The 27,119-nt window shown below is 49.4% G+C and overlaps 1 protein-coding gene across 2 annotated transcripts in view; it reads left to right on the forward strand.

The window, feature by feature from the left end:
* GALNT17 (polypeptide N-acetylgalactosaminyltransferase 17) overlaps positions 1 to 27,119 on the forward strand; it is a 214,300-nt gene that overhangs the window by 49,256 nt on the left and 137,925 nt on the right. For both annotated transcript variants that reach the window (XM_077787478.2, XM_085557121.1), the window contains exon 2: positions 6,184 to 6,367. In XM_077787478.2, the coding sequence (XP_077643604.1) occupies positions 6,184 to 6,367 (184 nt within the window). The remainder of the gene's footprint in view (positions 1 to 6,183; positions 6,368 to 27,119) is intronic.

A 27,119-nucleotide genomic window follows, 5' to 3' on the forward strand; every position in this document is an offset into this window, starting at 1 on the left:
TGTACGGACCTGTAAATGTAGATTTGTGTTTAAACATTTCAAACAAGACTGCAGACCTGTGCAGTGACTGTGCTCCCTTCTCCATCCTTTCCAAGGAGTGCAGGGTGGGCAGGAACCTGGACATGATGTAAGGACAGCTGGGCTTAAAACATTCTTCTACAGGTCATCATCTAATCTAAACCTAAATCAGAGAATCCCTAATCTAAGCCTAAAACAGAGTGGTTTTGTTGGAAGGAACCTTAAAGCTCATTTCATCCCCCCTTGCCATGGACAGGGACACCTTCCACCAGACCAGAGTGCTCCAAGCCCCATCCAGCCTGGCATTAAAAAGGTTATATTATTAAATATATTTGAAAATGAGCTGTGCCCATCCTGGTTTTGGTCCTTGCCTAGCTGGGCTACAAGAAAATGTGTTCAATTCCCTCACCCCTACCTGTCACAATTGTTTAAGTGAAATCTTAATGCTCTGTTGGACAAATTCATTTCAGCCAGAATTATTCACATAATTTTTCATAGGCAGGAGCTTTTTCAGAGATGCAATATGTTGGAGTACAGGTGAAATATGCTCTATTTTCAGTTTGTATCCGCTACAATCCCTGCTTGCCAAGCCTGGGCCCATTCATCTGCTGCTTTTTCTGAGTTCCCATTTGTCATTCAGAGTGAAGGCAGAGGGTGGGAGTTTTTGTGACCCCCCATTTCTGAAAGTCACCATGCTCATGGTAATCTCTGCAGTAAACCAACACTTCATTTGCATGGTAAAGGACACCAGGCAGCTCTGTTCATTCCTGCACTAGGGGAGATGTCCTAATATGCTAAAATCCAGCTCCTGGAAAAGGACTGTCCAGTGGAAGGGGAAGCACTGACCCTTTAGCTGCAGCATCTGATTTGGGGGATAAATTTTTGATAAGTAGTCAGCTCCAGGAAAATAAATGTAGGCTGTACAGTGAATAGAATTGTATAGGGTTCAGGGGAATACTGGTTTTTCACTGGGCTCTAGTGTTTAAGCTTGTTTTAAAACTTTATATATCTATTTTTCCCCAGAAGAAAGAAAACTCCCATTTTCTGATCCCTTTACTTTTAATTTCCCCTGCAGGAGTTAATCAGAGGTATAAATCTGTATTTGTGTCATAACATGAAGGTGAAATTGCTGCAACAAACTGCATTCTTTACCTTTTCTGCAAATCCCCTTCATCCCTTTGTGCTCCCAGATCAAAGAGGATGCTTTGGGGAGGCAGTGACAGCAAAGGAAGCTGACTTGGTGTTCCTTGCACAGTTGTGTTTGTATTCCCTGCACAGTTCCCACAGCCCTGTGGCAGCACAGGTGTAACCCACAGCCAGAGGAATGGGAGTTATTTACCCTAATAACAACAGGTCTCAGCAAATCTGGCTAAAATTGTGTAAGGAGAGAAAATCCCATGCCCCAGGTTCCACCAGGGCTGCAAAGGAGAATTGGTGCCTGTTCTTCTGCCAATCCCCATTATTGTTAATGAGCCCTCCCTTTAGCAGCCTGTGTTTGCAGTGATCAGCAGGACAGCACTAGAGGCTTCAGCAGTCCCCATAATTTCCAGCATTCCCTGGGACATTCTGCCCCTTGTAGCAGCTCTGGTTTCTCACACTCTGCCCTGAGAGCCTCTCTGGGTGTCCCCTCTCTCTGGCTCCCCTGCAGGTCACACACCCCACCTTGGCCATTCACCTTCTCGGTTTGGCTTTTCCCCAGGTCAGAAATTCCCTGCTGGCCTTCAGCTCTCTGGCTGATGTAGGGCAGGGACAACCATCCCAGTGAGAGCTCTTGGGGCTGAAAAATCCACTGTGCTTCACTGAGTAAGAGCTGTGCTTTGCAGAGATATCTACTTTAATTTTGCTTTATGGTTCCCGTGTTTTCCAGTACCAGTTCAGTATTAATTATTCCTTCTGAAGAAGAGGGGCTTCAAGTTCCTCTTCCCTGCTGGAATGTGGCTTCCACCCTGAGCTGTGTGTGTTCTGTACTTCATGCTGCAGGAGATACAGATATGGAAAGATGCAGCTAAAAAAATTGCTTTTCCAGAAACCTCTCCTGTATTAGAATCCCAGAATGATTTAGGTTGGAAGGGACTTTGAATGTCATCTCATCCCACCCCTGCCATGGCAGGGACACCTCCCACTGTCCCAGGCTGCTCCAAGCCCTGTCCAGCCTGGCCTTGGGCACTGCCAGGGATCCAGGGGCAGCCACAGCTGCTCTGGGCACCTGTGCCAGGGCCTCAGCACCCTCCCAGGGAACAATTCCTAATTCCCAATATCCCATCCATCCCTGCCCTCTGGCAGTGGGAGCCATTCCCTGTGCCCTGTCCCTCCATCCCTTGTCCCCAGTCCCTCTCCAGCCCCCTGGGACCCCTTTAGGCCCTGCAAGGTTGATGTTTTCCTTCAGCACCCATTTCTCAGAAATGTCTTTTCACTTCAGAGCTCTTCCTCCTTCCCCAGGCCCCCCATCACAAGTCTCCTCAGCTGAGGGTTGTATGGGAGGGTTAATGTTTTCCTTCATCCAGGCTGACGTGGAGCAAAAAGCTTTTCCTCCCCTTCCCCCCTTTCCCGGGGAGCCTTTGGAAATGAAGGCTGCAAATCACATTAGATTGTATTTCACTAAAGGTTTCTCTGTCCTAGAAAACTCCTGCCTCCTCCTGAAATACACTCAGCTTAAGAAGAGACTAATATATTTACTCTAACTGTGCTCAGTCTAGGAATAATTTTGCTGTAGAGATTAAATTTTTATATCATCGTGAAGAAAACCAACTCCTTCCAGTCCCCAGGGATCCCCTGTCTGACTGTTCCAACAGGAGGGGCTCAGATCTTGGCAGCTCCAAGTGGTGTCTTGCTTTTTCTTTTCTCTTCTATTTCTGCAGTATAATAGCAATAGATTCCATTTGTTCCAAAGTTCAGAATTTTTAAGAGACTCTGAAAAAAAAAAAAATAATCCCATTTTAGCTTTGGGTGAGTATGCCTCTGGGATGAGTGAAGCTTGTGGCTACTCAGAACTCTGATCTGCACCAACACCTCATCTCCATGCAGCCTGTTCCCATCTCCTGAGCTTGCAGAATTCCCTAGGGGATGAATTCACTCCAAAGATGATGATTTTTGGTGGGGATTAGTGCTGTTTATCACTACAGGTAGTCTGGAACAGGCATCAGGAGAGACTTTCTGGCAGAGGTTCAGCACTTCTGCTTTGTGCCTGCTCAGAATGATGAAGGATTTGCTCTGTGACTTGAGACCAGTCCTGACTCTTTGCTTTCATCCTTTTCTTAGGGGAAACGAGCTGATAGCACCATGCTCTTTTCCTTTTTTGCTCAGGCTGTCTCTGTGTGTCACTTCTGGCCCTTGCAGGCCAATTCCAAGCAGGTTTCATGGAATCACAGAATATCCTGAGCAATCACATGGGCTGGGCTCAGGATAATTCCTGAAATTAAAGCAAAGGCACCCCAAGTTCATAGAAAGGTGCCCAAAAAAGTGGTGAATAAAAGCCAATGAATGGGTTGACTGGCTGAGGATGTGCTGTCACCATTTGTGTTCAGTTCTGCCCCTCCTGAGGCACCTTTTCGGCCAGCTGGGAACAAATTCTGTTTGGACATGAATTGTCTTCCTTGCCAAACATTCTTGACCCTTGCTTGGAGTGCCACACACCAGAGTGACATTCCTGAATTCTCCCAACAGCCTGGGCTGGAGAGGAAGCATTGAACCAGCTCAGAGACAGACAGGGAATCCTGCCTGGCACACCCCACCTGGCAAATTTCATCTCCATGGCTCTCCTTGCAGGTGCTCTCCTGCAAGACAGGATGGTGGGCTCATGGTGGTGCCCTGCCCACCACAAATGGATCCATGTGATTGATTCCTCTGGTTTATCAGCATTTACCAGCTTCAAGGAGTAGAAAGACAGAATGTGCAGAAATGAATGGAATGAGCAGAGAGAAATGGGTGCTGTCCTCCAGGCTGGCATGGCCTCGGTGGTTGGTGGTGTTCTGAGCACTGTGGGAAATTCCTCACCTCGAATTCCAGGTCCTTCACTGTGCTGGGGAGCACAATTCCCTCACCTGAGCCAGAGATAAGAACCTCTGGAGACTGGCTGGGATCTTGCTGGGGATGGATTAGCCTTGGAGGGATCATCCTTCCCTGCTGGTTAGAGTGTGGAGCTCTGGGACAAGCACTGCCTTGGTGTCTGAGCTGTTGATCTGTTATTAGCTGTTGGTAATAACCTAAGTTTGTCATTTTAAAGCCTGCTTCTAACAGAGCCAGGTGCTGGGATGTCCCTGGCTCCCATGTCCCACTGAGTGTCCTCCATCCCTGGAGCCTCTGCCCCCCTCAGAAAGTCCCCACTTCCCTCCTCACAGGTCTGTGGCTTTTTTACAGAAAGTAGAAGTACTGGAGCAGGGAGAAATGTGTTCAAAGGAATCAAGAAAAGCAAAATTTAGCTTTAAAAGCAAACTGGGAGATACTGAGGGTTGCCAGAGTGGAACCACTTGGGGTTGGGAAGTTCACAGAGTGATCTGCTGAGCTTCTGCAGGCCACAAAGTGCCCCCCATCCCAGCCTTCCTGAGCGATCCCCTGGCTCCTGCTCAGCCTGGAGCTGGGAAAGGCAGCCTGGATGTGTGATCACAGCCTGGGGCTCCTGGCAGCTGATTTGTTGTTATCGTCCTCAGATAAAATCTAATCAAGCCCAGTGTGGTCAGAGGGGCTCTGATACAGCAGGGAAGGATGTTGAGAGCTTCCTTGTCAGAAGGAATAATAATAATAGTAATAATAATAATAATACCAACAACAATGATGATGATAATAGTAATAGTAATAATAATCAGAATCCTTCAAACTGTGCATCCAACTGTCATTTACATTCCCAGCTCATTTTTTTCCTGTCTCTCAATGGTACTTTTTGAGGAAAAAACTATTTAAATCTCTGAGCAGGCAGGAATGTTTTGTCCAGGACAGTGGAAGTCAGTGGTAGGTTTGGGAGCTGGACCATCCTCAAGGTTATTGTCCCTTCAAAAGCTTCAGAGGTGACAAAATCTGTCCTGTTTTTAGTCAGGGCTCTGCCATTGAAACAATGGGAATATACCCTGGTGTCTTTCATTATTAAAAAACCAAACAGACAAAAAAGCAAACCAAAATTCATCATTATTATTTTTGTGTTTCTGACAGAAAGAGAGTGTATCTCTGCTAATTAAAAATATTAAAATTCCAGGTGTCCCATCTAATAAATAATAACATGAGCATGGACTTGTCTTCCCACAGCCACCACCAAATCATCCATGGAGCTCTTTATGTGCAGCTCATTTTGAACTTTGCCTATTTCCTTTAGCTATGCAGATATAAATAAATAATTCCCCTTGATAAGGGTCTAGGAACACTGTACTTTAAAAGATAAGAAAGGTTTGAGGGGAAACTGTTTTTAAATCCCTGCCATTTGTATGCTGTTCACTGTTCACACTGAGCAAAAATTCATTCAGCTGGCACTTAACCAACCCTGTTTTATTCTTGCTCTGTGTTCAACCTATCCTTCTCCTGGGAACATCTAACCTTGCATGTAATTACCTCTCTGAGAGTGGGAAGGAGGCCTGGATAACCTCCCCACCAACTAAATAAATGCACAGATCCTGGGACAGGTTATCAGCTGCACGCCAGGGGCAGGGCTGGCAGGAGCAGCGTGCCCGAGCCGTGAGGAATTGCAAGACTTGAGTCATTTTTATTCCAGCATTGGGCCAAAGAAGGAGGGAGGACATGGAATGTCTGCAGAAAACCAACCCAAACCAGCCAGGAGCCCAAAACTACCAGCATTTTTAGAGTATTTTTTTTCCTATGGGAATTGGAAATAACAGTGATGGGTTTTACCAAGGATGGGTGTTACCAAGGATGGGTTTCACCAAAAATGGGTTTTACCAAGGATGGATTTTAGCAAGGATATATTTTACTAGAGATGGGTTTTACCAGTGATGAGTTTTACCCATGATGAGATTTACCAGGGATGAGTTTTACCAATAATGAATTTTACCAGGGATGAGTTTTACAAATAATGAGTTTTACCAATGGTGAGTTTTACCAGGGATGAGTTTTACCAATGATAAGTTTTACCAGGGATAGGTTTTACCAGGAATGAGTTTTACCAAAAATGGGATCTACCAGGGATAGGTTTTACCAGAGATGTTGTTTTTGTTTTCCCCCCAGGTCTCTCCAAGTCCCTTGGTCTCATTGAGGGCTATGGTGGCCGTGGCAAGGGTGGCCTCCCAGCCACCCTGTCCCCCGAGGAGGAGGAGAAAGCCAAGGGACCCCATGAGAAATATGGCTACAACTCCTACCTCAGTGAGAAGATTTCCCTGGATCGTTCCATCCCGGATTATCGTCCCACCAAGTAAGTGCCGGGGGCTCCAGGAGGGAATGTTTGTGTTCAGGAGTGCTGGTGCTTTCCCAGTCAGCTTTGGTGCTGCTGGCTCTTCCCTCATCGTTCACAGGGCCCTGCTCAGTGATGAGAAACTGGAGTGGCTGGGCTGGGATGAGCTCACGGAATTGCAGAACCACTGATGTTGGAAAAGCCTCAAAGGTTATTGAGTCCAACTGTTCCCCAGCACTGCCAAGGCCACCAGTGACCTGTGTCCTCAAGTGCCACATCAACAGAGCTGTTAAACCTCTGCAGGGGTGGGGATGCACTGCCCTGGGCAGCTGTGCCAGGGCCTGGCCACCCTTTTTGTCAGGAAATCATTCCTAACATCCAACCTAAACTTCCCCTGGCACAACTTGAGGCTGTTTCTGCTTGTCCTGTCAGTTGATACCTGGGAGAAGAAACTGATCCCCACCTGGCCCCACCTTTGTTCCAGGTAGTTGGAGAGAGTGAGAGTTCATCAAGATGATTTATCAGGGGGAAAAAAGTTAATTTCTTCCCAGTCTGTCTCTGTTTTCCTAAAGCAGTCCATGATTTTGGGTGGAAGTGATGCCATCAGAAGCTCAGCTCTGCTTTCACTAAGCTTTTGGTGTTTAATGCCCTGTAAAAGTGTGCAGAGATTCTCCCTCCTTGTCAGCTCCTTCCTGTCCCTGCAGGGCCTCCAGGGCCCTTGGGCTGCCCTCAGGCTCCTCCCAGCACAGGGATCCTCCAGGGACATTCTGGGATCTCCCATTGGAAATCTGAGCCTTTAAAGGGAGTTTCTACAGTGGCAGTATCCTTCCTCTCATTTTCTGATTGAGCTTTTTAAACACTGGTGATGTTTACCTGCCAAGCAGCACAGAACAGGCTTTAGAAGAGGTGACACATCATTTTGTTAAGAGGATGAGGAAAGACATGCTGCAAGTTTATCTTTGTGAAGGTTAATTTAAGATATGGCTGCCAGAGTGTTCCTCAAAATAGGAAAGTGTCAGTTTGTCCAGGTCTGGAGTGAAATCCCTGCTAAAAAAATGAGCTGAGAGAGGTTTAGATTGTGAAAGATCCATGTCCAATGCCTGTGTCATTGGAGCAGTGACAAAGCTGTTGCCTGGCACCTTCAGACCATTGAAAACCATGCAGCCAGGGATGCAGCTCTGTGTGTCAGGTGGTGGCAGAGTGTCCAGGCTGTGGCAGCAGGGGCAGCTCTTGTTCCTTCACCTCTCTGGGTGCTCCAGAGTGTCCAGGCTGTGGCAGCAGGGGCAGCTCTTGTTCCTTCACCTCTCTGGGTGCTCCCTGAATTCTGAGCAGCCCCTTGGAGCATCCAGGGCTGTCAACCACTAACAACAGAAATCCCTGGATGAGTTTTCAAAGGAATGGAGGCCCAGGCTGCATTGTGCTGCTGCAGCCCCTCCAGGCATGCTGATTTGCAGGTACAAACTGCACCTTTGCCTCTGTGATATGCAAATCTCAGCACAATGCTGGATCCTTGGAGCGAGACCTTCTCCAGCACTTACCTGAGGCTGAGCTGCTGATTTCCATTTCTCATCCACAGCTCTGACTTCCAGCAGAGCCAGCATTACTTGGCGAGAATTAATTTGAGAAGTAATGTTTCTTTTCAGATTTGGGGGGAAGAAAAGGATTAATTCTGACATTTTCAGGTTTGCGTTGTATTTTTCCTCAGTTCCACTATCCATCATTCCATGGGAGAGTGGGGGAGAGGACAGGGCACAGCACTGCATTTACAATGCTTCAGTTTGGAGTTGGGCTGAGGCTTGGGAGGGAATTTGTGGGTACTGAGTGCAGCTGCACAGCTTAATGCCTTTTATCTGTGTAAGAACTTCAGGAGTGCCTTTTGTTTATTGGTTTTCTTTTTGTTTTGGGGATCAGTTGTCTTGATATTGTAAGAGAGCAATTGGTCTGGTGTGTAATAGGCTGGAGTTTGCTGGAGAATTTGGAAAGTTTCACCTCTTCCTACCTCTGGCTTCAAGGTTCCCTTGCTATTTAGTGCATAAAGTTTTATGGCTGATTTTATGAAGGGTTGAACACAAACCATTTAAGTCAAGTATCCTGGTCTCTGATTAAAATAGATTCAAGTCAGGGGAAATTAGCCTAAATGGCTTTGAAATTGCAGCATTAGTGGGGAAAAACTGTTGAAAACCCTCCAGCTGATAAGCATTACAAAGCATGTAGTAGTTTTAAATATAATAGTGAAGCTGTGTGGTTCACTAAAGGCTGCAGAGTGTCTGGAATGCCAATGGACTGGCACTGGTCCTGGCACAGGCTGGCACACCCCAGCCTTTCCTCTCAGTTTTCCCTGTTTTTAAGGAAAGATTCATGTGGTCAAATGCAACTGCCCTGAGTGCTGAGCAAAGCTGCATCAGAGTTCTGAGGCCTTTTCCTGCTCCTTTTTTTGTGCCTGTGCCCAAAGGGAAGTGAAGCAAGGAGAGTTATGGGGAAGTTTGCCACATTTTGTGTATATTTTTGTATCTCCAGCCTCCCTGCACCTCGTGGTCAGCACCACTGAGGGTTCAGGGACTCAGACATCCCTGCTCTGAGGGATTTCAGGAGCTGTTGGTGAGTCCAGCTCACAGCTCAGGGCCTCTCAGTCCTGCCCAGAGGCAGAGAAAGGAGGAAGTTCTCCTGGGAAAGTGGCCCCAGAGGTGTGAGGATGATGTTCAGGAGAAGGTGAGGTCTTTCCCAGCCCTAGGAGCTGTGGCAGAACACCTTGTTTGCCCTGATTTGGGGAATTGTGCTGTCACTTTCTGGTAATTTGGATTACCATATTTGTTTTAGTTGAGCCATTTCCTTCCCCTTTCCTTTCCCCCTTCCCTTTCCCCCTTCCTCCTCCTCTCCCCTTTCCCCCTTCTCTTTTCCTTTTTCTCCTCTCCCCTTTCTTATTCCACTTCCCTTATCCCTTCCCTTTTCTCCTTCTTCCCCTTCCCTTCCCCATCCCCCCTTCCTCCTTTCCCCTTTCCTTTTTTTACTTCCCCTTCCCTCATCCTCTTTCCCCTTCCCCTTTCCTTTTCCCATTTCCCTTCTCCTCTTTCCCCTTCCCCTTTCCTGTTCCCTTTCCCCTCTCCTCTTTTCCCTTTCCCTTTCCTGTTCCCTTTTCCCCTCTCCTCTCTTCCTCTCCTCGTTCCCCTTTTCTGCTCTCCCCTTTCTCCTTTGCTGCTGGGGCTGCTCACCTGGGCTGGGAGGTTCTTCCCTGCCATTCCCCACTGAGGGATTTGGGGTTGCCCTGGGCTGATTCCCAGAGCAGTGGTGCCAGAGGTCTGGGATGACCTGTGTGGAGCTGATTCCAAACAGCAGCTGTGCCTGCCACACCTGGACCTTACTGATGTTCCTGGTCCCAACCCTCTGCAGGGCAGGAAAGGTTGTGCTGGGTGTGCAAAACATTTTCCAGTGAAGCAAGTAACAAATTCCAGCTGGGATGGCTGGGAAAGCTCTTCTGGTGTTTTGGGGTGAGTTATCCCAGAATTTGTGCCAAGCAGTGCCATAATGAGAAGGGCACTGGGACCACATGCCTATCATGCTCGATTGGGTTTTTTGGCTTTAAGATGAGATTCCTGCATATTCTGGAAAACAGTCTCTGCTTCCAGATTGGAAGTACCCAAGGTGCTGCCTGCAGCCTGCAGGACTTCTACACAAATCTTCACAAAAATGAGATGAAGAAATTTTTCTCAATTTTCTGCAAAAGCCTCTGAAGGACAAGGCTGCTGTGTGAATTTTATTGTTTATCCATTCCCAGCACTCGCTGCCTGCCTGGGGAGGATGGGGGGGTTTGGGAGATGTGTTGTTTTCTATATTGAAAGTGAAGCATATTTACATGGGATCCCAGTGCCTGCAAACATTCCCTGCTTGGATACAACATTTTATGCACCTCTGTTTTATCCTGTGATACAAGATTTAATGGGAACCTCTCCTATGTGTAGCCAGAAAATAAAATTGCTTTGTTAGATCAGCCTGCCTGTCCATCTTATCCAGTATCTAATCTCTGATAGTGGAATTACCAGATGCTTCAGGTTGAAGAAATCATATTAAGGGAAACTATGAAATAATCTGCCCATCTGGTACATTCTGCCTCCCCCATTCTCTCCTTTCAATCCTATCCAACCTAAATGTGGAGTTCTCATTATCTCTTTAAAAGTCTGTTCTTTTCTAGAATCCTGCTAAGCTCTGATTCAGTGGTATTTTATGGCATTATAGGATTAAGGGGTAGATTTAAGAGAAATAATACCCACAATTGTTAGGACTATTGGATCATTGGGTGCAGATGACACATTCCTGCTGCTGCAAATCTCTGGACAACTGTTCTCAGGAGGGGAGCCTCGAGCTATTAAAGTGAAGAGCAAGGATGGTGTAAGAGATAAGCAGCTCCCACAGCTTGATTTTTCACATGTTTTGAGGGCTTCCCAGCCAGGAGACACAACCCCTTCTCCTGTCTGCCTTGGGCTCCTGCAATGGGTCAGAAAGTGCATGGAAAGGTCCCTGGACAAGGGGATGTAGAGGTAAGATGAGGGGGAATGGCTTAAAAATGCCAGAGAGCAGTGTTAGATGGGATATTGGGAAGGAATTCAATTCAAGAACAGGTTACCCAGGGAGGCTGGGGCTGCCCCTGGATCCCTGGCAGTGCCCAAGGCCAGGCTGGACAGGGCTGGGAGCAGCCTGGGACAGTGGGAGGTGTCCCTGCCCTGGCAGGGGTGGCACTGGATGGACTTTCCAACCCAAACTCTTCTGGGATCCTCTGATGGAAAAGGTTTGGAGGTGCTGGGAGCCTGATTTACTGCTGTGTTCTCACAGCACCTGGTCTGTGTTTGCCCTGGGACCCTGTGGAGAGGTGCCCTGGGCAGAGCCCCCCCTCACCTCTGCTGAAGAGTTCCACAGCCCTGCCTGCTGGAACTGTTCCCGTGGTGTTTGGGCTGAGGCAGAGCCATCCCTCTGCAGGTCTCAGTGCCTGAATCACCCGTTTATTTCTGGAGCTGCTGCCCTGGGATTTCAGCACCAGCTGGCTTTAGCTGCTTTATTACCAGGGACCTCGTGCAGCAGCAAGCTGAGAGCCTTTCTTTGGGATATGGTGCAGAAGATGGAGAGTTTTGGCTTCTGGGTAGACTTTGGGTTGTTGTTGGACAACTTAACGTAAAGAAACTAAATCAAGTTATGAATCATTTTTATTTCAAGTGGTTTTGTGTGGCCTCTGTGGGCTGTCAGTGTGTACCCTGCTAGGTGCTGAGCACTTTGTAGGGTGGAGGGAGACCCTGTTTCCCTTGGGGTCTCTCCCGATCCCTGGAGAGCCTCCTGCTCTCTGCCATGGGGCTGCCTCAGCCTCTCTCAGACTTACAGGATGTTGCAGGGCCCAAGAATTCCATTCTGGCTTTTTAATCACAACAGAATGCATATTTGGGAAGTGATGGATGTGCATGTAACTGAGACACATTAGGATGCCCAGGAGGATGCATCTGGAGGTTGTAATTGAGTCTCCTGCCCATGAAACCACTCCTGCCTTCCCATCTCTTGTACTGGATCCCAAATGTTCCTGCAGAGCCCACAGTAGCCATGGTTTGTGCCAGGGGGCTCAGCCTGTGCCCTCTGCTTGGCTCTAATGGGAAAGTTCCATGTGCCATCATATTTATTTTCCTGTGAAAGTAGAGAAATCTCGTCCACTTTGGGAGTAACTGAACTCTCTGGCTTTGCAGGTGCCTTGTCTCAGATTTCTGTGGGACCAAGGAACTGAAAGTATTTTCTCAACACCTGCCACAGCTTGGGCAGGAGATGTCGCTGTCACAGCTCCATATCTTACCTCATTTCCTCCCCGAAACTGAGGTTGCACAGCCTCCTTTGATAAAACAAAATGCTTTTTGCCTTTTCCTCTGCCCACAGGACCATACTGGCTGTGGCAGAAGTGTCTGAGATGTGCAAATATTACTGCAGCCAGTGGGAGAGCTCAGGGATGCTTTCTCAGGGATCTGGAACATTCCTGAGCACACACATGTGGTGATGGGCCAGTCACTCGTGTCCTGCCCTGGGCTGTTCAGCCAGACTTGATGAAGTGAGGCTGCAGAAAAGGACAACATTTAAGAAGACAAAACAAACTACTTGGAATTATGAGAGTGATATTTGCTGGGAAATAGAGTTTCATGCCTGTTTATTTGTTGTGATTGCTGCTTATTGCAAACAAAGGAGGTCAGAAGAGCTCCTTCCCTCTTGCATGCACAATGTGCTACTACAGTCTGCAAAGAGTGCTTTGATGGGTTTCAGTCCTACATCCAAACAACAGCCAGGAAAACAGAGGCAAGATATAGGGCTTTTTCTTTGTCAAATAACTGAAGGGAAAACTAGAGAGGAATTAAGACAGTGGAAGAACAAAAAAACTTTTTCAGATGTGAAATTCACTTTGAATTGCATGTGGGAGTGTATTAAAAGATCCTTACAGCCCTAGGAAAAAGCCAGGACTGGATGTGCACCTTCTTTCTTAATAGATGGTTGTGGGTTTGATCCAGCATTGTATGAAAAACACTCCTGCCCTTGGCTTTTTATAGCTTCAGCCATAAAAAAAGGAAAAGTAATATTTTTCAGTACTTGGAAAGGTGCCACCTGAAAATTTTCTGGGAGAGCAAGTAGAGAAATCAAGCAGTGAGTATCAGTGTCACAGCTCTGGCATGCAGGAGCTGTGCCTCAGAACAGTGCTCACCAAAGCCAGAGCAGATTTGCAGCTCAGGGATGGATTGTTGGATATTTTCTGTCCATGTGTTGTTCTTTCCTGCCCAATCTGTCCCATCTCTGTGTGGCTCCAGCCACTTTTAATCTGCCAGGCTGCAAAAAGTCATGGAAACCTCCTGAGCTTGAAGGGACCCAGAATGAGAATGAGAATCAGTGGGGTTGGAAAATCCCCCCAAGGCCATCCAGTCCCAGCTGTGCCCCAGCCCCACATTGTCCCCAGCCCAGAGCACTCAGTGCCACCTCCATTCATTCCCTGGGCACCTCCAGGGATGGGGACTCCAAACCCCTCCTGGGATGGGAACTTCCAGTGCCTGAGCACCTTTCCATGGGGAAATTCCTGCTGGCGTCCACCCTGACCCTGCCCTGGCCCAGCCTGAGCTGTACCCTCTCCTCCTGTCCCTGTTCCCTGGAGCAGAGCCCGACCCCCCGGCTGTCCCCTCCTGTCAGGAGCTGTGCAGAGCCACAAGGTCCCCCTGAGCCTCCTTTTCTCCAGGCTGAGCCCCTTCCCAGCTCCCTCAGCTGCTCCTGGGGCTCAGCCCCTTCCCAGCTCCGTTCCCTGCCCTGGACACACCCCAGCCCCTCAGGGTCTGTCTTGGAGTGAAGAGCAAAATCACCCAGTCCAGCCCCTGCCCTGCACAGGCACCCCAACAATCCCATCCCTGAGAGAAGTGTCCAAACACTCCTGCAGCTCGGGGCCACGAGAGCCTGGGCAGGAGCTGTGTCACCTCTGCACCCATCCAGATCCCATGTCCCTGCAGGAGGGGCTGGGGAGGATGCTGGGAGTTGTTTTATGCTGGGACTGCTGTCAGTCATCAGCTCCTCAGTCTGTTCTGAAGTGAGAAAAGATGTCCTGGAATGTCCTGAGCTGGAAGGGACCCCCAGGGATCATCCAGCCCAGCCCCTGGCCCTGCACAGACACTCCAACAATGCCAGCCTGGGCATCCCTGGAGCTGTGGCAGCCTCGGGGCCGTGCCCATTCCCTGGGCAGCCTGGGCAGTGCCAGCACCCTCTGGGGGAAGAACCTTTCCTGAAATCCAGCCTGACCTGCCCTGGCCCAGCTCCAGCCCTTGCTGTCCCTGTCCCACAGGGCAGAGCTCAGAGCTGCTCCTCAGGAGGAGCTGCAGCCCAGCCAGGTTCTGCTGCTGGCACTCAAGGCCAGGCTGTCCCCTCCCTGCTCTGAAGGTCAGGGGGGTAGAAGATCCTTCCAAACCCATCTCCACACAAAGGCAGGTTTTATTTCTCCTGCATCCTCAGGGCCCTGAGCTCTGAGGAGCTGCTGCTGCTGCTCTGTGTGTTCAGGGGCTGCTGGTACCTTGTGCCCCTCGTACCCTCCAGGGATGGGGCTGCAACTTCTGCTGCCTTTGGGATGATTTGCAGAGAGGAAAAAGCCTCTTTGCTGCTCCATTGCTTTCCCAGCACTAATACAAACCAACAGGTTGTTGAATAAATACCAGTATTGATCTTTATTCCTCTGTGTGTTTGGACATGCTGCTCCTGACTTCCAGCAATGCTTTTTCTTGAAAACTGGGCAAGTAAAGGCTCTAAAAGCACGCTTCTCCAGCTGTGCTTTACATTTGTTGGTTATTATTTAAGGCCGTTCCTGTGACCTGCAGGAGCAGCCTGGTTCCTTGGACACACAGGCAGCTGGGGCTGGCTCCCCTTAGAACTGGAGCTGTCAGACTCCCCGTGGAACAGTTTAGGGATTTGTCCTGCATGGGTTTAGATGGGGACACAGGACAAGATTTTCTTTCTTGTCCTTTTGAAGCAGAGGTCACTGGAGCACACTTTGGCAGCTTGTGTGGGGTCAGGAGTGTGTCAGCAGCCTTTAGTGCTTGAAATCCCAATATCTTCTTTAAACCCAGTTGGGAAGAAAGAGCTTTGGGGAAAGCAAATGGAGTTGTTTAGTGTCTGTTAGAGAGTTTCTTATTTCCACTGTGCTACTCAGTGTCACCTGCAAACACTGTGACCATGGATTTATAGCACAGCACCTCAGGGTTCTTTATGCCGTACATTCCACTAATTGTCAATTTTCCCTTCCCGACTGCAAAGTTATTACCTGTTCTTGTAAGTTGGGAACATGGTGCTTCAGGGAAGACTTCTGTGGCAGAAGTGTGCTATAAAACAGTTCCTAATGTAAACAGAAGTATTAAATGATCACTTTGGCAGAGGATGGGATTAGTGTAATTTAACAACTTGCTTTTGTGCTCCTCTGAACTCCTTTGCTGAAAAATACCTGTGTTATCATAAATACTTCTGCCTAAACTGTGCTTATTAGAATAAATGAAGCAATTTAAGCTTTGGATACACTTCTCTACAGTTGGCTTCCAAGGAAATCAGGGCTTGTGTGTTTGTTTGTGCCACCAACCTGCTCCCCTGGACTGCCCAGAGCTTTTCTGTTCCAAACCAGCACATGCCCAGCCAGATCAGGCAGAGGGAGAGTCAAGCTCTACTGCTTTGACAGCCTTGGTCCTTTTGTGCAGTTTTCCAGCAGGAAAATCCAAGAGCAAGGAGGTCTCAATGACTTATTGTGTGTGTGTGTGAAAGAGCTGGGCATGGACAGAGCTGGGTAAGTGGATGTGACACTCAGAATTGCTCTGGCTTTTATCTCCCTTAGATCTGTCTGAGCCTAATAACTTTATTACAAGAGCCTCTCACCAGAGTAAATCCCATTTTCTACATTCTGTTTTTACAACTTTGCAGATGATTTCTTCTTAGGACTTGCCAAGTAGTGTGCCTTTAGAAATGTCTGTATGTCCCTAAATTGTAATGCCTATTTTTGAGACCCTAATTCTAAAATAGAGCTGAACATTTCTGAAGAAGAATTACTGGGAATAAAGTAGGTGCTTTAAAATGGAGTTTCCTAGGGAAATGTGAGGAAGTTTCAGGGCTTTGTGGTCAGAAATAGTTTGAGAACCTGGATATGTAAAAAGTGAACTGTACCAGACAGCATTAGGTGCATTAAGATGCTTGGGTCACAAAAACTGTACATCATAGGATAGACACAATAGATTTAATGCTGGCAGTCCCTTTTGCAAGCAGACATGTGCATTGAATCAGCAAAATCCAGAGTAGAATAAGCAATTAATGAATGGAGCATGATGAGGAAGTGGCAGGATGAATAGCAGGCTGAGCATTTGCTTTCTTTTAAGCTTGCTCATAATCTTTCCAAAGGCCAAATGGAGATCAATTCATTTCCTGGTGAAGCTTTATTTCAGAGGACAGCACAAATGAAGCTTGTTTGGTACCAGGGGGTTTCATTTGTGGAGCTGTTTGTCACCAGAAGGACAAACCCAGCAGGTTTTTCCTCTGCCATTGAGGCTTTCAGGCAGGAAGCAGCACAGATATGTAAGGAAGAACTGGGAAGCAGAGGCTATGGATTAAGGCATCCAGGGAGCTTGAACTTGCCTGTGCTGGCACAGCAGAACCTTGCAGTGGGATTTACAACATTCTGTCCTTCAGCCACTGTGCTTTGCAGCCCAGCATGGGGAAATCATTCAATCCCATCAGGGCCCCATGGATGCATCAGGATTTACCTCCCAGACCTTCAGCTGCTGAGTTCCTGGAGTTTTCTGTGGGCCAGAGGGAACCTGAGAAGCTGCAGGCAGCAAAGCCAAGCCTTGGGTGTGCCTGGATGTGTTTGGTTGTGCAGGTGGGGGGAGCTTTGGTGCTAGGGCTGGTGAAAAGCAGGTAAAAGTCCAATGGCCTTGGTAAGGTGAGGATGAGAGACAAGAAGAGTCCAGAATTCCCCACTTTTCAGGTGTGCATCCAAACCTCTGGTGTGTGTAGGTGACGAGGATGTCTTGGGAAGTGTGGAGTTAAGCTCATCAGAAATCACGTTTGAGCCTTTAAAGCTCATTGTGTATCTCTGCACATATTTTGATACGAGTTTGCTGTGTTTTGTCAGGTGTGTTATGGAATTATTTAGGTTGGAGAAGCCATCCAGGACTATCAGCCAAGGCCACCAGCATGTCCCCAGGTGCCACATCCATGGCCAGTGGTCCTCCAGACACAGCCAGGCAGGCAGGGTGTGCTCACTGCCACGCCTGGCTCCTCTGAGGGCAGGGTGACAGAGGAGCTGTGTCACTGGGTCAGGCTTCAGCTGCTCCTGTCAGCATCTCTGGTGTGGCACCAAACAAATCTCTGGCCCCAAATTCTGATCTCTGGGCTGGAGTAGCACCGAAAGGTTCCTGAAGTGTCTGTGGGAGGGAGCTGTGGCTGCTGTCCTTGGATCTCAGCAGGAGAAGGCAGGAACAACAAAAAGGATGTGAAACCCCATTTGTGGGGCATCTCCAGCCTGTCCCTAAAAATTGATTGTGTTTTGGTTTGGGGTTTTATGCGGGGACAGGGGAAAGTTGGAGTATTTTTATTTGTGGTATTTTTTTTTTTTCTTAACCTTGTGGTAATTCAGCTTTTGTCTGTACTGGGTTGGATCCCCCCTGCTGTATTTCATGGTGTTGCAGTTTTGCACTGGGTTAAACTGGGTGGCTTTGTGTGCTCGGGCTCTGAGCTGGTCACCTTTGTCCCCCAGTTCTGTCTGTTGTGTATTTTGTTTGGCAGAGGTGGATGATGTCACCTGTGACAGCAGAAAAGCCACATAGGAGAAAATCTCTCCACAGAATAGCAGGGTGGATGTGGAGCTTTCTATGTGGAATAAAGGGAAACTTCTGGCACTTTGGAATAAAGGCCTGTGTGTGGTCTTTGGTTTGTTAATTCTCCATCCTAAATGTCCCATACATGAAAGGGGCACCAGTATTTATGGGCAGTTTATTGCATTCAGTTAACTGGTACCTGACACTGGAATATGAGGGGGAAAGCAGATCTAAATCAGCCCTATCTGCTGGTTTTGACCCTTTTGATAGTGCTTGGGACTCTTTTATTCTTTTCCACCCACTTCAGTACAAGTGTTTCACCAGTGTGTCAGTGTGCCCTGGTGAGCAGCCTGAGCTGGGCTGGGCTGTGGTGATGCCAGCTCCAGGATTTTGGGATGGCAGAGCTCTCTCTAGTACCAGCTCCAGGATTTTGGGATGGTAGAGCCCTCCCTGGTGCCAGTTCTTGGATTTTGGGATGGCAGAGCTCTTCCTGCTGCCAGCTCCAGGATATTGGGATGGCAGAGCTCTCCCTGTGTGACATTCCCCATGCAGGAATTTGGCAGACAGGGCTCAGTGACACCCCTCTGCTGAGGCTGATCCAATTCTGGCAGAGGTTAAACAAGCTTATCCAGTGATGTCTGCACGTAATGGGAAAGGTTTAAAAACTCTTCATCTTCCAGTTCATAAAGCCGTCAGCAGCGTGGCTCTGTGATCACAAAGAAGAAGAGCTGTCTCTAAAAGTCCATTGTGCCTTTTAAGTTCATCATTTTTATGCCAGCTCTTCCAGCAGTGGCATCATTCCACCTTGTTCCAGGCAGCAAAAGTGGTGGCCACTTTTCTTCTTCATTGCCCCAGATCTGTCCTGGGGATGTCAAACTCCCGGGTTCCTGTGAGATCTGTTCAAGTAAAACACTCCTACCTCAGGCTCTGCACCAAGGATTTCATTTTCAGTTTGAGAGGGAAGGTCCCCAGCAGTGCCAGTTTCATCCCAGTGTGCCTGAGCACAGCTGTGACGTTTGCTGGTGGGACTGTCACCCTGGAGTCCCTGGCTGGGACATGAAGGGCTCCCTTCCCTCACTTGATGTTTGTCTGAACCTTCAGCCTGGGGTTGCCTCTGATCAGGGGAGGAAGAAGGTATTTTCACCTTCCCAAAAAACAGCTTCAGTGTGTTTTACCTGACAGAAATATACCTGGGATGGAGGGCTGGAATAAACTGTCCTTTGGCAGCAGCAGTGTCACTTCATTGACCTTGAAGGGAGCTTTGGCTTCTGCCTAAGGTGAGATTCTGTGAGTTACCTGGTCCAGGACTGTGCCTACATGAGCAGCTACAGAGCAGCAGCTGCCTGGAACACAGGCTCTCAGAACATGCCCTGTTAATTTACAACTTACTATTAATTTACACTTTACTGTTTTACAGTACTGCCTTTCATCTGTGAGCACTCAGCCCTTGCCAGAGGCCAGGATCAGGTGTTGTCCCTGTGGAGCAGAGAGTTCCCTGCCTGCCCTGCCATGCTGGAAACACAGGGGCTGCTCAGCACGGGGTGATGGACCCACAGCTGACCTTGTCTCCCAGCTTGGGCTCCTCATGGCAGGGAGCTCAGGGTGCTGCTGCCTCTGCTGTGATCATGTCAAATGCTGCAGACAGCCTTTTGAAAGCCTGCTCCTTCTGTTCCTGCCTGTTTGGACATCATTCAGAGTTCAGCTCTGTTTGCAGGGCACTGTTTTTAAACAAACAGAGAAAATAATGCTCCTAAACTTCCTCCCTGCCCAAGCTACCTTGCCTGAGAGGAGAGAAAGGCAGCAGGACCTGCAGGCTTCCCTCCTGAGCCCTGCTGACCCTCTGTCCCCTTGGGCTGACCACTTCATCCCTGAGCATCATAACTTCAACATCTTGTGTTTAAATCCCTCCTGCCTTGGTTAAGGGGGCAGCAGCCTCCTTCTCCTGAGGACCTGTCAGATGGGGAGCCCCCAGCTTGTGGATGGCCAGATGTGGCCAGATGTGGCCATGAGCTTGGTCATTCATGCAGGGCAGAGGCTGTGGCCAGCCCTGCCTTGTCCTGCTGGGACGAGGAGCCAGGGGCTCTGTGCAAGAGCTGGGTACAGTGGATGTCATTCCTTGTGCTGTCCTGAAAAGTGCCAGGTGACAGGGACACACTGTGGGCTCCTGCACCACACAGGAGGTCAGGAGTCCTGACCTCTGTCCCTGTAATGGGGTACAATTGCTGGTACTTCCCATCTGAGGAGTGCTCTCAGTTTTGGGAACCTCAGCACTGAGAGATGCAGTGGTGGCTCTTTCAGTTGCAAGCTGATGTTTTCCTGAAGCATCAATCTCTGGGATAGGAATCTGGGGGAGAATTCCACTTCTTGTGCACTAATTCTGACCCAGCTGTGTCTCACACACCCTTGGTCTAGAGTGGCAGTTCCATAGGTCATTGTAGAAAAGGCATTTAAATATGTGTGAGTGGAACTCTCTGCTCCTGAGCCATGAAAACATGAAAAAAATGAAATAGGAGCAGCTCCACAGCCCTGTGGAAGATGTGCCAACATAGCTGAGCACTTCTATAATGTTCACAATGGTTTTAAGGATGGGAAGTAATTCATTTATTCTGCTGATCAAAAGAATATTTGCCTGTTTAAATATTCACACCCTTGAGCCTGCTACAAGACTGAAATGTCAGGAAGGGATAAGCTCCTGATAAGCACGTTAGCTGGATTTATTTAGTGTGATGGCCAAAAGAGAAATCATTAATAAGTCAGGATCCAGACTGGGGAGCTCCTGGGTGCTCAGAATTAAAAATAAAGGTGAGGGGGCAGGAGGGAGGGAGATCTGGCACTCAGATATGGAGGAGAGGAAGAAATCTTGGAGAACCCATCATCAGGATCTACTTTTATAAATAGGCGTGCTGTCCATAATCAGAACCACCACATTCTTTGTCTGCCCTATATTCTCCCACAGGCACACAGGATCTGCATGGGCTGAGATGATCTTTAAGGTCCCTTACAACCAAACCCCACTCAGGACATTGGTGTCCTGAACAGCCCTGGGAAGATGAGGGATGGTGCAGCATCAGAGCTGATGGTGCTGAGGTTATGAGATAGAACTCAGGTCATCAGCCAGTCTGAGCACGGACTCAGCTCCTCAGAGCCTCCCTGTGAGCAGCACAGAGCAGGTCCCACTCCTGCAGCAGCCTCAAGTGTGCTCCCAAGAGCACAGCTCAGTCCTGTGTGCTCCAAAGTGATCTCCAGGGTGCTGCCATCCCCACCTGTGCCAGGCACCAGTCAGGCCAGGGCAGCCTGTGTCCCAGGGGCTGCACAGAGCAGGCTGCTGCCTTCCTGCTGTTGTTTTGTTGACCTTTTCTCCTGGGTGTGTTTTCCAAAGCATCCTGAGTGGCTCCTGTTCCAGCCTGTGTGGAATGTGGGCACTGCACAGGGTGTCCTTTGTGTCCTGTGTCTGATGGATGGACAATTGTCCTGGCTCTGCTCCCAGGGAACAGGGACAGGAGGAGAGGGAAGGGCCTCAGGCTGGGCCAGGGAGGTTTCTATTGGATATAGGAGGAAAATTCTCACTGAAAGGAGGGTCAGGCACTGGAAGGGGCTGCCCAGGGCAGTGCGGGAGTCCCCATCCCCTGTGTGGGGACTGATCTGAAGGCTAAGGGGTGAAGAGTCCTTGAAGCCAAAGAGTGCCTCTGTTGTCTTGGAACAGTCCACACTCCAGGCTGCCCATTATCTGCATTTATTGGTGTTGATCAATGGGTTATCTTGGGAAGAGAAGGTGTAGAAACCATTGGGGTTTGGCTGATGCCAGACAGGGCATCATCCAGGTGGTTGATGGAAATGGCTTTGTGCCCCAGGTGAGAGATGTTAATTGAGTGATAGAGTGGATCCTGTTAAATCACTGGGCAGGAGGAGGTGGTTTGTAAATGTTAGCTGCCACTTTGTGGCCTCTCTGCGCTCTGGGAGTGTTTGCTGTGTTTCCAGGTGATTTTTCTGCTTAGGGATCATGAGGCAGTAAATGCTGGGATATCCCTTTTCTGTTACTGAGACAGACAATAAACATCCTAATCTCACTGGCTGCTCTGAAGAGTGGATTTACAGCTGTGTGCTGAGCAGAAAACAAACGATGAGAGGATTCAAAGCAGGCTCTGCAGCAGGCAAACACGCGTTGGAGCAGAGCTGGGGTTTATGCTTTTTGTCTTTCGAATTTGGCTGACTTGATTAATCCAGCCTGATGTGTGCCAAGCTGTGCAGCAGAAACTCAGCCCTGCTTCCTCTTTCCCCTTCTCAGCCTTTCTTTGTTTCAGGATGGTTTCTTACATAAACCAGGAACTGCAAAGGTTCAGGTGAAAAAGATGTTCTCTGTAAATACATTTGTTTTGTGGGTTTCCTTGCAGGTTCTCATGTTTGCAGACTTGGGCTTTATGTGGAATAAAGATCTGGGACCCAATAAAGGTGGTGGTGGTCACAGTGCAGGAGCTGTGTCACCTCTGCACCCATCCAGATCCCATGTCCCTGCAGGAGGGGCTGGGGAGGATGCTGGGAGTTGTTTTATGCTGGGACTGCTGTCAGTCATCAGCTCCTCAGTCTGTTCTGAAGTGAGAAAAGATGTCCTGGAATGTCCTGAGCTGGAAGGGACCCCCAGGGATCATCCAGCCCAGCCCCTGGCCCTGCACAGACACCCCAACAATGCCAGCCTGGGAGCTCCTGGAGCTCTGGCAGCCTTGGGAGGCTCCCTGGGGAAGAACCTCTACCTTCATGGCTGAGCCTTGGACCAGTGCAGAGAAAACCCCTTTTCCCCCCTGCTGAAGGCCAAGAGCATTTCTCAATGAGACCTCAGCAAGGTCCTTAAATTAAATCCAGTGCTGAACACGGGGAACCTCGTCAGACTTGGAGAGTTTTGTGAACATGATTTAATGAAACATATTCAAGCATGATTTAATAGGACATAAAATGCCTCTTTGATACCTCATTGATCTAAAGGAGAGACAAAACTGTGAGGTGGCTCTTTCTTTCTGCTACTGATTCATGATATTTTGATATAAATCCTACAAGCAGGTGCCAGCCTAGGTTTAATTGGAGAGAGCAGGATTTAGGGGGACAAAATGTAATTGTGCGACCTGCAGCGATTCATTTCCAGCTGTTGCAGGTGCTCTGTGCTGCAGGGGAGTGTTTCCCACCTAGCAGAGCAGGGCTGGGGAGGGATCACCTGCAGCCTCCCTCAGTTTCCTCCTCTCAGGACTTGCAAGCTGGCCCAGTGCCTCTGTGTCAGGGTGGGCGTTGTTCAGGGTGCTGTGGCCTTTGTGAAGAAGTGTCCTGAAGAAGACACCTGGGGGGCACTGGCACATCTGTGCTCACACCGGGTGATTTCAGCTCCTCCGGGATCTGGATGGGGCAGGAGGAGAGATGGAGGATTTTTGTAGGGTTCCAAGGAGAGCCTTCACTGAGCTCCTTCCCCGGAGGGGTGCAGGAGAGAGCCACTCAGCAGGGCAAGCAGGGATTTACTTATATGGGGATCTCGAGGGGCGGGGCAGAACACCAGGGCCAATGGGATGAGGGCACAGGGGTGGAGCGAGGGGGAAGGGCCAATGGGATGCATGGAATCTGCATGGCACAGCAAGGCATGCTGGGAGAAGCCTTTTCCTCACCCTAAGGTGGGCGTTATCCCTTGGGGGGTGTTCCCTGGACTCTTTCTCTGCACTGGCCTCCACACATCTGTTCTGCAGATGTGTCAGGGTCTCTGCCCTGGGGTCACCTGCAGATGTGCACATGGCTGGAGACCTGCACCATGGGCAGGGAGAGCTTTCTGAGACATTTGGATAGAATGAAGAATGTTGGCTAAATTAAACAACAAATGATGGGCTGGGCTTTGGCTGGGTAGTAATCACTGACACTGGAATGTGTTGTGGTGGTCTGGCCCTTGTAATTTATTTAAATGTAGAAGTTTTCAAGCGTAGGGTGTGTTCTCCTGAATATTCAGCTCCCTGGAACAAGACTTGCCTTGGGCTGGCCAGATAGAGCACAAGCTGGGTGTTAGAAATAAAACCTGAGATTCATACAATCCCAAGTGCTTTGGGTTGCGGGACCTTAAAGCCCATTTTGTCCCAGGTAGGGACACCTCCCACTGTCCCAGGCTGCTCCCAGCCCTGTCCAGCCTGGCCTTGGGCACTGCCAGGGATCCAGGGGCAGCCACAGCTGCTTTGGGCCCTCCCAGGAACAATTCTTTCCCAATATTACTGTCTTTGAACTTAAAACCATTTCCCCATATCCTATCACTGCTTGTCCTTGCAAAAATTCCCTCTCCAGCCTTCTTGTAGGCCCTCTTTAGGCACTGGAAGGGGCTCTAAGGTCTCGCTGGATTGTGAAGTATTTTGGCCTGGGTTCTGAATTCCAAGTGCCTTGGCTGGCACACAGCCAAAGGCTGAGGGGGATACCTGTGGGCAGAGGGTGTCAGGAGTCTCAGCTGAGGCTTGGTGCATTGCCTGGGACTCTCCCTGAGCCCCTGGAGCTCCTGCTGGGACCTGGGGTCAGTGCTGGATTCTCTGTGCTCTTCCTCAGGGCTGTCATTGAAGTTCTGAAGGCAGCAGGGATTTCCCATCTTGTGCCTCCCCACCCCTGCAGGAAATACAGCCTCTTGGGTGGGCAAGGTGTTGTTCCTGAGGATGCAGGTGAGGACGTGTGGGGGCTGCAGTGATGGGCAGCCTCAGCTGTCCCAGGACTGCTGACCTGCAGTGAGTCCTCCCTGCAGGGCCTGCGTGCTCCCAGTGAAGCAGTCACACCTGCGCCTCTGCCTGCACAAGGGCTGAAGGATAAATAATCCAAATCAGCCCTTTTTCTATCGCAAACATTTAAAAGAAAAAGCCCAAACCACCGAACCACCCAAAGCCCAGCACTTCCCACCCCATGCCCTCACCATTCCCGCTGTTTCCTGCAGCTTCTCCCTGGCCTTTCCAGTGATGTTTGAGCTCAAGTGTTGCTCTGCCCTTTCCCCTCTCTGTCCCAGGACAGCCCAGCAGCTCCAGGTGTTTTCCTGCACACTTGCAGGGATATTTACTGGTTTGTCCACTGGAAGAAGCCTTGTGAAGCTGCAGGCTGTGGCAGAGCATCACTCACCCCACAGCTTTTGGCACCAGCACTGAAGGGATCCCGTGGGAGGCACACAACAAACTTGATGTTAATTTGGTTTTAAGTTGCTACCTTCCCAGCTCTGTGGTGGAAGCCAAAGCCACCGGAGCAGGGTGTTGGTGCAAAGCCTCTCCTGCTTCTGGAGAACTGGAGCTTTGTGCCCCAGCAGTGTGGGCTGGCCTTTCCCACTCCCCCCTCCCGGCCCATCTCCTCTCCCTGGATCTCTCTCTGGCACTGGGGAGGGGGAACCCTGGTAGGAGTGGTGCAGGGAGAATGCCAATGAACAGGAGATGAACCTCAAAGAGCTGGGTTTGGATTTGCCTCCAAAGCTCTTTGATCACAGGCTGAGCTCTTTATCCCCTGCAGCATTCCTTGGGGGAAGGCTGCCCAGAGGTGAGCAATGATTAAAAGGAAACGCTCCTGCTCCTGTGACAACCTTGACTTCACCAGAGCAAGTATCAACATCTACCAAAAGCTGTTTTTAATGTCTGAGTCAAGTTAGTTTGACTTTCTTGGCAGGATTTCAGGGTCACTTGTCACTTTGCCCCATCATGACCGTTCTTTCATTCATTTTAAAGAAAGATTTTCCCTTTGGAATATCCTTTTCAGTGTTTGGTTCCCTTCTGTTGAGCTCTTGGCTTGCTGTAGGGCAGGCAATAATTAAATCAAGAAACACAACTGTGTTTTCACCAAGCAAACTCGTTTAACTACAGAAGATTCATAAAGAAAACTGTTTCTGTAGAAATCTTTGTCTTCTAAGTCTCATTGTGGAGTCTGAAGAATGCCTGCTGTTGCCTAAGAAACACCCAGGACAATTAAATGCAGAGGCATTGCTGGGGAGTTGAGGAGCTGCTGGGATGTCACTCTGCCTTTGGTCTTTCTCTGCTTATCTGGGCAGAGTTTGCTCCATGCACACTCATTGTAATTCTGGGAACTCTGCTCATGTTCTGTGCCTAATCTGTGATGGATGTGGGGAGGGGGCAGAGAGGCTCCTTCTGTCCTTGCCCCACCTGGATTTTTTGTAGGGGAAGCTGGAGAGTTGCTGGGCTCAGAGCTGGCTGCATGGCCAGCCCAGAGAGTGGTGGTGAGCGGTGCTGCATCCAGCTGGGGACAGGCACCAGTGGTGTCCCCATGGGCTCTGTGCTGGGCCAGCTCTGTTCAATGTTTTTATTGACCACATGGATGAGGGGATTGAGCCTTTCATTAGTAAATCTGCAGATGACACCAAGCTGGGAGCATGTGTCCATCTGTTGGAAGGTAGGAGGGCTCTGCAGGGAGACCTGGAATGGTTGGAGGGATGGGCAGAGTCTAACAAGATGAAGTTTAATAAGTCCAAGTGTCCAATCCTGCATTTTGGCCACAATCACCCCCTGCAACACTAGGCTGGGGACAGTGTGGCTGGACAGTGCCAGGCAGAAAGGGACCTGGGGGCACTGGCCAACAGCCAGCTGAACATGAGCCAGCAGTGTGCCCTGGTGGCCAAAAGGCCAATGGCATCTTGGCCTGGATCAGGAATGGTGTGGCCAGCAGGAGCAGGGAGCTCATTCTGCCCCTGACCTTGGCACTGCTGAGGTCCCACCTCGAGTGCTGGGTCCAGCTCTGACCCCTCAATGTGGGAAGGACGTTGAGAGGCTCAAGTGCATCCAGAGGAGTCAACGGGACTGGAGAGGGGCTGGGATCACAAACCCTGTGAGGAACGGCTGAGGGAGCTGGGGGTGCTCAGCCTGGAGAAAAGGAGACCCAGGGGTGACCTTATCACTCTCTACAACTCCTGAAAGGTGGCTGTGCTCAGGTGGGGTTGGGCTCTTTCTCCAGGAACTGACAGAACCAGAGCACACAGCCTCAAACTGCACCAAAGGAAACTCAGGTTGGATATTAGGAAGAAGTTTTTTACAGGAAGGTGATAAAGTTCTGGAATGGCTGCCCGGGGAGGTGGTGGAGTCCCCATCCCTGGGTGTGTTTAACAAAGCCTGGATGTGGCACTGGGTGCCAGGGGTGAGTTGAGGTGCTAGGGCATGAGTTGGACTCAATGATCTTGAAGGTCTCTTCCAACCCAGTGATTCTGTGGTTCTGTGAATTAAATTGTTGGAAGTGGTTTAAGATCTCCTGATTGCTTTCCACAGTTGCTCTGTTAAGAGGAGGTGTCTAGCTGAGATGAAACATGGCAGGGAAACAACATCTGTGTCCCTTTGCTTCCTGAAGAGCTGGGGGTCACCTGGAACACCTCTTCCCTCAGAGCTGCCCCAGCCCTGCTCCATGGGTGTCCCTCTCTCCAGCTCTGGTGTGTCCATGGAACATGGACCTGCTGCTTGCCAGGGTTTGTG

The sequence above is a fragment of the Lonchura striata genome, chromosome 19 (genome assembly GCF_050655825.1).
Source record: "Lonchura striata isolate lonStrDom1 chromosome 19, ASM5065582v1, whole genome shotgun sequence".
Classification (NCBI taxonomy): domain Eukaryota; kingdom Metazoa; phylum Chordata; class Aves; order Passeriformes; family Estrildidae; genus Lonchura; species Lonchura striata.